Here is a 12531-nt window from a genome sequence, read left to right as displayed (position 1 = left end):
GTACAATAAAATGAACTCATTCATTACATTTTATGATCATTCAAAATAGTAAAGATAGTAACTTACACAATGGTATACAATAGTGTGACGTATAATAAACAAAATAAAGATTTACCAAAGTGTATTAACCGCTGATGAACCTTAACGATTAGCCGTAGCAGGGCCGCCTTTAAGGCAGGGCACACCGGGCCCGGGCCCAGGGCCTCCTGCAAAAGGGGGGCCTCTTTGTAGACAATTGTTAAGATTTTTTAATATATTTTTTTTAAAAAGAATACTTGAACAAAATGAAATAAATTTATTTTAAACATAAAACTTTACATTAAACATAATACACACACACATATAGATATTCCTTCTACAATTGATTATATACTCCGATTAAACAGTTTTTTACGACATTTTGTAGTCGAAAAGTCGTTAATCAAATCATTAAAATCTATTTCATTTAATAAATTAGATTCCATGCACATGATAGATAAATAGTTTAGCCTGGACTGGGTCATCGAATTTCTTACATCGCTTTTTAAAAATTTCAAATAAGAGAATGAACGCTCGCCAGTACAATTAGTTATCATCAAACTTAAATATATGCGTAAACAAATTTCAATATTAGGAAAAGTAGAACTAATACAATCTTTTTTAATTTTATCAAACAAATCAGGAATTAGTAATACCTCATCATCGTTACAAGTTTCGTTTAAATAATGTTTAAAATGTAAACATTCAGAAATTAAATTTTCCGCTGTGATATCTTTATCATAGATATNAGCCGTAGGTGATTTATCAATTACCAGTATATATTTTATAGTAAATCAGTTTAAGTTTCATGTAATTCAACTGTATAAAAATACAAAACTGACATTAACATACCTGTTCATATGAAATCTCTGCCATGAATTTTTTATTAGTTTATGCAAAATTGAACTTTAAGGAAACTGTGTACATTACACATTAGAAAGCACGAAATTTCATAACTATTAAGGTTTAATAACAAAACTAAAGTTCAAATAAAATAAAAAAAACATTATTTTTCATAACTTTATTTTTTTGTAAAATTGTAGTATCTTTATACGTTACAAAGAGCTTTACAATAAATATGAGTAGGACAAATGAATGTAATGGAAATCAAAACTTTATTACTATGCAAAAGTAATTAATTTGATGATTAATAAATATGAAAAATTTAAGCTTAAATCTGAATATTGATACCTCACGTGCATTACATAAAAAAAAATATTAAAATGCATTGAGTAAATGGTTCATAGGTTAAATCAATTATTATTTGAATTGCATAGATATATTTACATAATATTTTACAGTTATTCCGAATAAAAAAAACTTCAAAAAGATATATTAAATTTTACAGGAAATATAAATATTTCTGAATCATGAAGTCATTAAATTGGATGTGTAAAACGATATTCTACTAGGTTTTTTATATGTATTATTATTTTACTATATAGTGTAGTTTAACAGTTAGACGCATTAATAATGTTCAGTTTTTGTAAAACGAGACCTACCCAAATCAATATTATGATGGGGAAGTAAAGTATTAAAAATATTGTTTTATTGAGTTTCACCATCGACTGCCATATAAATAACCCGTTAAACTATTGGACGCATATGATTTTTTATAATTCCTTGTGGTATCTGCATGAGACTGACCCTATACAAACTTAAATCACTGCCGATTTCTTATATATTTATGACGACTATTCGGTATATTGGTAATAATTTCTAGGAAGCAAAAACATCACAGGTCATCCCATTGTTCTTTCTATTGGGCGACTTGAACAGAAGTCAAAAGTAATTTATGTTTCTCTGTGATATGGTTGACCAGACAGTACATCGGTTACTTACTTATAATGTTTAAGATTAAATAAACCAATTTTCCTTATTTGTAGTCGCCTTAAAAACTTAAAATAAAAAGTTGCTTAAAAAACAATTTTATTAATGACTTAATAAATCTAAATTTGTATTGATCAAGAACTATACAAAAATAACTTATGAAATATAGTTTTATATTTTTAACCTTTATATATTATAATATCCGAATACGTTGGATCTAGCTTAAGCACATGGCTTTTTTAATAGAGAAAGAATACTGTTTAGTATAAATGATATACATGTTTACATTGAAGACGATATCGAAATTATTTATTAAGAAGAAATACATTTATGAACTTAATTACGTTAAGATAATATCTAAAGATAATATGCTAAACAAAACATAATTATTATTGTTATAGTGTTAAAAGCATAAATATTATGTATGAGTGCTTTAATGAGGTATTTATGTCATTGTAACACTTCACATAATATACTACTGCTTAATATCTATTGACCATTAACAAATTATAATTGGTATTAATTTTTGTCAAATGACAGTGCAATAAGTTAAAAGCAGACCGGTAAAAATGTACAGACACGCATAGTTACTCGCCTCAGTGTATTCAATGTAATTTTCATTGACATGACTTTGAAATTTTAACTTGTGAAAAGAAGTCATAGACATTTTTTGTTTCATATTAATAAAATAAATTTCTGAAAAATCAAAAGATATCATAGGAATACTATTTTTGGGGGCGTTACTTAATTATTCTCACATCCTAAAAATTATTTTATGTGTTATTATTTATGATTTTGTCGATTAATACTTGAACTGAGAATATTAATTTTTTTATCAACCCCTTGTTAAGCAAATAAGAGTGATCATATAAGAAAATTAAGATTAACAAGATTTCTTTTAATAATGTTGATTTCAATTTAATATATGTTTTAAATAAAACTTTTTAGAACGACAATCATAAAACAATTAATAACTCTAATAAATATTAGAATTAATGAATATATTTATTAAATGTTAGCAATTATTTTTTTAGGTCATCGCCGTACTAACTACGAAATAGTTATCTAAATATATTGTATTTAATTATTTTACATGTTTTTATCATTAAAAATTATAAATAATTATAGTTAAACATAAATTTATAATGTTTTTAGCAAACAGTGCAAAAGTAATTATTGTAGTGTACAATTATTTTTATAACGATAATTGTTTACTTCGAAACGCAAGTTCATCGTAATGAAGCCAACTTTGAAATGTTCATTATTGTTATTATTTTTATTTGTTTTTTGCGAAATACGCCGATGTCTGCAAAGTGATTGGTTATAAGATAATCGACACAATATTATTAACAGGACACTAGTGTCAGTTTTGTCGGCATACTTCTTCCATACGCCGAAGAAGAGATCTCTATCAATTTCCTTTTAATGAGGCACAACACAATATTGAACTGCCGAGTTGGGTTTGCTCGACGAATGACCTGTCCAAGAGAGTACAGTGCGCGATTTTGCGTTGTTCGCCGCACATCACGGCAAAGACCAGGTCTGAAAGTGGATGATGAGAAAAAACCAATTTAAAACACACACGTTTAGCTTGTTCAATAAACGTATTATGCGCTAACTCTTATGAGCGCGTATGTCGTGTAATATGTGTAGATTCATTCTAGTTTGTCCCCTGCAAAAACAGCTCCGACGCAGTGTCATAAATCAACTATTGAATAATTAGTTATTGTTGCTAATGGCGCGCATTTGGTGGTCTCTCTCTCATTCTTATTGATATGTTTTCTATATACGCCGAAGTGCGCGCATTAGAAATATTAGTACCTTTTTCCCCTTAATTTTATTTATTTTCTAGTTCGTCGAACCCGAATTACGTATCCCTGTATGTCACTGTTCGTCTTCGCGGTCAAGTGGAAAAAAACTTTAAGTATTGGAGAAAAAAAAATACATACATAAGATATACCAATCAAATAATATGTGAAGTAAGAAAAAAACATTCGAGATCGCTGCGCTAGACGACAAACAGATGGTGTATAATTTAACGCACTGTAAAAAAGAGGGAAATGCTGATAGTTTTATATACAGACAGATATAAATATAAATTAATGTATCCGTCCGTGGCATTGATTTATTTGGTAAAATTAGAGGATCACAATAAGGAGGTAAAAATTGTGGTCTTATAATTTGAAGCACTCTATGTTCTGATGCATTGATTTATTATGGAATACTTGTTTTTCAGGACGATTAAGTGTTCATAAAATGCTCATTGATCTCTGTAATAAACTGCATTGGTAAGATACTTAGAATGCTAAGTGTTGTTAATTTTCGTTTGTGAAGAACATGAAGACAAACGATACCTTACTTAGAAAATTGATCATTTTTTTACCGTTACAACTGAATTATTTAGTCAGTAAATTTATCATATCTCATTGTCTATGTAATCATTTATATTTGATAAATTTTAAAGAAAATAATATGTCTTAAATATGCTATGGATAAAAAAACTTTCGTTTTTATAAATTTTCTCCGATAATTTTTTTTTTTGGCAACGGACTTACCATTCGCTTCGAAGTATCAATGGTTAAGAAACCTCCTCCTTTGGTGGCCTTAAAAAAGCGATGAAAAAAAAAATGTATTACTCAATTAGTATTTAACACTTAATTGTGATATATACGATTGAATTAAAAAATACGTTTTGGTGATTATTAGAAGAGGACGACTATTTTTATCAACAGCATTTTGATCTAAATAGTCATATTTATTTAAAAACCATATGATTGGAGGGATTAAATTTGGTTACTATCAAAACTAATAATTGAAATAAAAACAATAAAGTGTAAGCATTCATAAAAAATCAATTTGAAGAAATTTTCACTTGCATACATAAATTGTGTACTCGCAAGTTTACTAAATACTTTTATTTGTCAACTGTATTGTAAGTGCCAAGGTGAACATCTTTTTAGAGATCTCAAGCAATCGTGCTGTAGGACGATGCGAGGTGCTAATAATATTTCATTTTGCAGTCGATTTTTTACCTTCGTATTTTCTTTTTTTAAGCGAATCCTAACCTACTCAAGTAAGATATTGTTAATCTGTAAATAATTCTTTTCTTTTACCTCCAGGCTTCCGAATACAAGAAAAACGACTATTAAATTAGTAGCAACTAGATAATTTGATTACATATAATTTTTTACCAAAAACACATTCCATGTCAGAGTTACGCTGTTATGGAAACTAAATCATATGGGTGTGTCTAGTGCTTTTAATACTAAAATATTATATTATACCTCATCTCATTTCTATATTGCGACTATATATATATATAGTCATGTGATTTCTCTCGCTTAAACAAGTACATGTATCAAAAAACCTTGACCTTGGTCCCTCGGTGATAAAAATCGATTGGGTCAAACCATAGGGTTAAGCGACTAACGAAGACTGTAAATATTAACCTGACTATTGAGATGCAATATTTTATTTAGGTGTAATCTAGATGGCGAACAGAAATTTTGAAATGGAAATTAATAATAAGTAATATAAAATTACAAATAAAATATATTTTTATTTGACCGACTATTATTACAGAAATACGCATTAAGTAGTTTCGTTTTTTTAAACATGGAGACTTTTTTTTATTCAATTTAAGAAGTAATAACAATTCGCCAACTGTATTTATAAAAAAATACTTTTCACACATTTACATGAGATGAATATACGATAAAATGTGTATTGTAGAAACACAATGACAATACAAAAGCTTAATGTCACAGTAATTAATCACTTGAAAAATTTTGACGTTTTATTTTAACGTCTTTTTATCGTTGTAAAAATCACTAAATAGAATACCAAAAGTAACTTCTTTAAATATAGTCGTGTTTTGCACGAGATTAAGGATTTATTTGTTTATATTGTTAAACTATTAAAAATAAATTCACAATTGATATATTTTATTTATTATTATTTGCGAACCGTATATCATACATTGTTTTAAATTTATATAACGAGTTCATGTCGTTGATCATCAACAATTTTGACAATAATAATAATAATAATAATTACAAAAAAAAAAAATCGTCAATTAATTAAAAATTACATTACATTTATTGATTAAACCTAACAACATACATTTTACTTTTATTCGTTGGGAGACTGAGAATGATAATAAATAAAAACAAATAATTTCATTAAAAAGCTTAAATAATAAAATAATAACAGGAACCAATACCAAAAATCAACTTAACAAGGTCATATTTTAAATGACATGGACCAAAGAAAATAATACAATAATAATAAATAATAATAAAATTAATAACACACTCAAGCAAATAATAAGGACTTAAAAAAACGGTAAATTCTCACAACTAATTAATATTAAAATAAGAATTATCATTCGTTGTTCTATACAACTAATATCTAAATTTTTAACAATTCAAATTTTGTTCAATTAATTTACATGTACATAATAAAAAAAAAAAAAAAAATGTTTATATAGGTTATGATAATCTATCGGACGTAATGCGACGCTTAATTAAATAATTTAGTATAAATTTTTTGTCTAGACAATATATATATTAATTATTTCTATAACGATAATTGGTTTATCTACGCGATAATGCCCATGAAATCTGCACCATATAATATCTTAACATTGTAATAGTTACATTTAAATGTCAGTTTAATATTTAATTGAACAATTAATCTTAATGTGATATATTGAAAACTGTTTGTACATGTGAAAATTACGAAACAGAGACGATACACAGCCTTTAGAAACAAAAACAGAATAAAATAAGCTTTGTTTGAACTTAAAAATAAAAAACTTAAGACATTTACTATTTTATCATAAGGTAACATAATAAATCACCGTGAAAATTAATACATTGCACTCAAATAACACACTTTATTCATATTATAATAAATTTTTCATACTCATTTTAAACGTGTATACGCTTTTATATAACAGACTAATGTATTTAAACATACACGTAAAATATTACAACTACTTTATCGTAGAACAATTAAATAATAATAAAAATTGACCGGCTTGTTTCTTACAGATTTTAGTTATAATTATAAATATATTGTAATTCTAAATATTTTCTGCAATTATAATGTAGAGGTACCTGTATTGTAATATTAAAGTTTCATGTTTACCCTGCATGATTGTATTTAGCTATATTTATATTTAATAGATAAATATTGTAATGATAATCGTTAAATTGCGATGGATGAGAAATTGCGATCATTCGTTAATTTTTTTAATAAATGTAAAAGCATTATGAAACAATAAAAGAATATAGTTTTATTCGTTTAATTTAAAAGAAACCTTAAAAATGTTAAAGTAAGGAAGATGAAACGTTACATAGAAGGAATCCCGACAGTTATTTTTGCGTGATGAAGATTTCAACACAATTATTATGTTTTATGGCTGAGGTTAAAAAATAATGGCGATTGTTGAGGAACTTTAAAATAAATATTTACTGTGTAGTTTTAATACACAAGGAACCAGTTACTGTAGTTAAACATCATGTCGCGAATTCCGAGGTAAGTGTTAAAAACGTCCATATACGAAATTCAGTAAAACATAACCACCGGTTGTGTTAGGAATCACAGTTTCACAGAAGTATACACACGACATAAACAAAAATTAAAATACAATAAAAATTAAACTACTGTAACTAAAGATTAGGAACTGTATGTAAACACCAACATGTATTCGGTTGTATATAAGGTAAATTGTATCTTTTTGATTATTTTCATTAAAATGCTGGAAACTATTGTAGTGTTTCGGAACAGTATCGGTAAAAATGATTTATTAATTAAAATGGTTACGTTTTGGTCTAAAATTATCATTTCGAAGATCAATAAGAATATCTCTAATAATATACTATATGTACACGACCAATATTAATTTTTTAGTTTTAATTTACATCTTTGTATTCGCTAGCCATAGTTATTTTTCAAAATTATTTCTTTACAAATTTTTTAACTTTAATATTACTAAAATTAATATTAAATTTATCATTTAAAAATCTATATAATTTTTTTCCTTTTTTTATTTCTTAACACTTAAAATTATATTACACGAGACCGTACGGAAGATTCGATACGTACATTTCGTAATCAAACGAAACAAAAATCATTTCATAACGTACAGAATAATTGCTGTCGTTAAAAAAATCAAGGTACAAAAAATAGGGCGGGTGGCATAAAACAATTAATGGGATGAAAGGCTGGGGAAGATAACACCGGATTTAAGTTTGGAGCACCGTGTCGAACGCCAGCGCAAAGTCCCTGAACACCCCGTGTCAGTCTTGCTCCTTGTCCTTGTTATCCGCATCCGGACTCAGTCTTTCATCGTCGTCTTCTCCGGCCTTAGAAAAGTCCATGGCCACCGCTTCCTCATCGTCGTCCTCTTCGTCATCTTCCTCTTCTTCCCCTTCATCACCCCCTCGGCCACCGCTGCCACTAGCGCCGTCAGCACCAACGCCTTCTTCGCCACTGATGCCGCCGGCGCCATCGTCGTCTTCCTCTTCATCTTCATCGCCCACTGTCGGTGGTTCTGAGTTACTTCGACTAGCTGCGGGAGATTTCATAGCGTAATCCAAAGCCGTGCCCGACTGTGGCTGTCCGATCATGTCCAACCCTCCATAGGGTTTGTCCACGGCTAACGACAAATGGTGTTGTTGTTGTTGGTGTTGCTGCTGCATGAGATGCATCATATCCATACTCATTGGAAAAGAAGATCCAAAGTCGGGGAAAAAGTTTGGAGCTGGGAAGGCAGGTGGGTTGAAACCAGGAGGACCGAGCATTAGGTCCGTCGGTTCTGGTAGAGGATTATGCGGCGTTACCGGCTGTCCATTGCCGTTATTACCATTACTGGCAGCACCATTGTTACTTCCACCGTTGTTGCCGTTGTTATTGTTGTTGCTGCTGCTATTATTATTATTTTTGTTACTACTGTTGTTGTTATTCGATATCGATCCAAAATGTAACAAATCTAGTGGACCATTGATGTCACCGAAACATTCTTTTTTAAGCTGTTCCAGCTTCAACGATTTTCCATACTTGCCTCTAACGTACATAAGTAAACTATTATAAGGTATACCGAATATTCTGGAAGCTTGCGATGTGGTCATTTTCTTGTTCCACACATGTTGTAAGGCTTCTGTTAGCTCAGCATTGGTCCACGATCTAGGAGGACCTCCACGAGGGGCACTATGTTGACCTTTAGGCCGACCGACTGGAAACATTTTTTCTGAAATAAAACATTTTTTGTTTACTGAATTATTGGTTTTAAATATGGAGTTTTTTCTTGAAATTACTTTTCTTTTTATTCGGTGGTGGATTATCAAACCTTGGCTCAATCAAATCGTTCAACAATGGATTTCTACAACCATCTAAACCGGGAAACAAACCTGCAATAAACCATAACATTGTTGGTGATTAAAGTCAATATAATATTTTATTAAAAACAAATAATTAAACATGCGAGTATAAAAAATAGAGTAATAATATTGAAGCGTTCATAATTAATTGAAGAAATAGTTTTAGGTAAAAACAATATAAAGTCGAAATAAAACTTGATTTATATTTTCATTCAATAAAAAAAGTAAATTTATAATTATTTTTCGAATTTTTAACATAAAGATACTGACACAAATGAAAGCATTTTAAAAACTATCGAAACTATATAATCATCCCTTATAAATAAAATGATACTACACATAATACATAGTAATGTATGTAAATTGCCACAATCTACGCCTAAAACTTTTTGACAAAATAAAAAACAGAAAAATGAATCTAAGAAACAATATTTTTATTTTAACAGATATTTATTCTTACCGAATTGGGCATCTATTGGAAACACTATAAAATAAATAAATATCTATTAGAATTTTTCAAATTTATTTATTTTTGAAAAAAAATGTCGAAATATACATTTTAAAATATTTTTGATGTTTTACTGTAATAATTATTTTTAAGTGTAAATATAAGTATTTAAAAGAGACACTATTCATAAAAATCTTAAGTAAAAAAATTAAATAGTTTAAACAAGAAAAGTCTCAACATGAATTTCTATTATTATTTTTGTCTAAAAAGGATTTTGAGGTACTGAGAACACGAAAATAAATAAAATTGCTGAATGACTATATTTTAAAATTCATCAAAATATTGAACATATTAAACGTTAAGATTTTATTTAATACATTCATAATATCCAATTTATTTTTTCTTTTTCAATATTTTTATTGTTTTAATCAATTATTTTATCATATATTAAAAGATTTTTGATTTTTTTTGTAACTTTTTTAATTCGTCGATCATTTTGTTTACGTTTATCGTACAAATTGTAGTAATCTTTTTAGAAAATAAATACTATGTGAATTACTATTCTATATTATTTTTACACTATTTGATATATAATTATAAACCATAAATAATCTTATAATATTTAAAAACTTACTGTGTGGTGGGCCTTGTAGCGAAAGCGACGATAAAGGTCCAAAGGGTGGAAATAATGAATTTTCAAAATGTGGATCCTAAAAAAAATATTTATGACATCAATACATTACTTTTTTTATGAGGTATTTTTTTTAATAAAAGTGTTTCAAGGAATATTATTATTATATTGCTATCTAGTGTATACGATGAAAAAAAAATTGTAATGTTTATATTTTTATATTATTGTTTCTAATGTGAATACTAATAGCATATTGTTGTCACCCCGTCAGATTAATTTTTCCAGAAAAACTAAAAAGTCTTGTGTGTGTTGATACTGTTGCATAAAAATAATAATAACACTACTTAGATTGAGACATTAACAGTACTTTTAAAAATCTAAATTCTCATAACGAATAAGTAAACTAACCAGTAACAATGACTCCCAGTGGAGTAAAATGATTATAACGGAAGCCAACCGAAAACATATACTCACGTGTGGATTAAGTGGTATACTCATGGGATCAGGACCGTAAAATGGAAAGTCCGGGTGCCTCTGTTGTTGTTGATGGTTCAGATGATGGTGATGGTGGTTTTTTTTATGATTAGGCTGGTTATTATTATTATTGTTGTTATTGTTATTTACGTTAGGGCTTCTTGCCGTCATCTCTACTGGCTGATTCTGTCCCAAGTCTGCTATCATTTCTGGTTCATCTACTTCAACTTTCATTTGTTTCTATGGGGAATAAAAAAATGATTACATAAAGTTATTTAACGACTTTTTTTAAACTGTCTTTTTGTTTATTTTTACAGTTTTTATTACTTAAAAACTGTACTGATGTATAATTAAATTATTACTTCGATATTTTTTTTTAAATTACAAATGAATAGAAAAAAATTCTTAGATTTGTATATGGTATCTAATGTATTATGAGTTAAAAAGAATTAATAGGGTGTATTATTTGATTATTATTATTTTTTACTATAATTTAGTCAAATTTTAAATAGACTTTAAGTCTTTGGTATTAGAAAAATTATAATACTAACATTGTTTGCTGGAGATGGTGTCCTTTCAGGCCTTTTATTGTTACAACTTAAATTTGTTGGTGTATTCTCATTGTTACTGTCTTCATTATTGGGTGACTTTTTCATCGATAGATTTTCAGCAATATTGTCATTAAAATTCAAAGGTGATGGAGCTTTACTTAGATCTTGAGGGCCAATAGCTTCACCCGATCGTCGTCTGGGTCTCGCCTAAAATTAAATGTCGTTTAAAATAACTTAAAATCAGGCGTTTTTGTGTAGGCAAAATAGGTACACTTTTGTATAGAGTACACTTGGATTAAACAATGTTATTAGTCTGATATAAAAATGTAATGACGAAGAAATAACAAAATATGTAAGGAAATCTAATTTTTTTTTGGAAGAATTTATTTATATTGAATATTTACAACAATTTTTTTTTAATATTCTTGAATAAACATGGGAAGAAAAAGTAAGGTAATAATTAAGTAGACTTTTTGGTAAAAAATATAATTTAATACACTAGAACTTTAACTTACTTGCTTTCTACGAGGTGTAGGTGATGGACAGTTTCTATCGTTAAATGTAATGGGCGGAAGATGTGGTAGTTGTGGTAGTCGCATATGTGATTGCTCGTAGGGGTTAGACGCAGCTGCTGCTGCGGCCGCTGCTGCAGCAGCTTGGAAGAACATACGAGTTGCCGGTGACATACGACCCGAAGAGCCGTCACCACGATGATGGGGTAGCATATGTGACGGAGACGGTTGCTGTTTGTTGCGCGGACTCTGTGGTGAACCAGTTCGGTTTCGGTGGTGATGATGGTGATGGTGACTACTTTTACCCGGCGAACTTTGGCCGTTCACTAGTTCGGTATTCGATTTGGGACTGTGAACTCTTGAATGGTGATGGTGACCATGATGATTATGCCCTTGATGATGTGTTGGTGGCGGTGGTGGCGGCGGCAGCGGTGATGGTTGAACTTCTGTAGGTGTCACCAGTGACGACGTAGGTGAGTCGACAAACAACGGAATGCGTTCTGTATGAGCCAGTCCACGAATCTGTAACGTGCACAATAATAACTTCTATAATAGTCATTAAAAAAATACACCATGAGAATAAGTGTAGTTGTTTTCTGGATTTATTTTATCAAACTGTTAGGTAGTGCTTGTTTTTCGGATAAGGATAGTAAGGAGTTTTTATTAAAGTCCACTAGACCTT

The 12531-nt window shown here is 29.0% G+C and overlaps 1 protein-coding gene across 4 annotated transcripts in view; it reads right to left on the bottom strand.

Moving 5' to 3' along the window:
* Nucleotides 1–5775: 5775 nt before the first annotated feature.
* Nucleotides 5776–12531, bottom strand: part of LOC126906475 (transcription factor mef2A) — a 32282-nt gene continuing 25526 nt past the window's right edge. For 3 of the 4 annotated variants that reach the window (XM_050687059.1, XM_050687055.1, XM_050687058.1), the window contains exons 4-10: nt 11853–12371; nt 11338–11544; nt 10787–11026; nt 10316–10391; nt 9694–9717; nt 9171–9263; nt 5776–9103 (exon numbers count right to left, since the gene is read on the bottom strand). In XM_050687059.1, coding sequence (XP_050543016.1) covers nt 8154–9103; nt 9171–9263; nt 9694–9717; nt 10316–10391; nt 10787–11026; nt 11338–11544; nt 11853–12371 — 2109 coding nt within the window. In that variant the 3' untranslated portion in view covers nt 5776–8153. The remainder of the gene's footprint in view (nt 9104–9170; nt 9264–9693; nt 9718–10315; nt 10392–10786; nt 11027–11337; nt 11545–11852; nt 12372–12531) is intronic. The other variant, XM_050687057.1, reaches the window with a different exon arrangement.

Source organism: Daktulosphaira vitifoliae, unplaced genomic scaffold, assembly GCF_025091365.1.
Source record: "Daktulosphaira vitifoliae isolate Bord-2020 unplaced genomic scaffold, ASM2509136v1 Scaffold_1, whole genome shotgun sequence".
Lineage (NCBI taxonomy): Eukaryota > Metazoa > Arthropoda > Insecta > Hemiptera > Phylloxeridae > Daktulosphaira > Daktulosphaira vitifoliae.
Note: the sequence above shows the minus strand (reverse complement) of the source record. Positions and strands in the feature narration are given on the sequence as shown.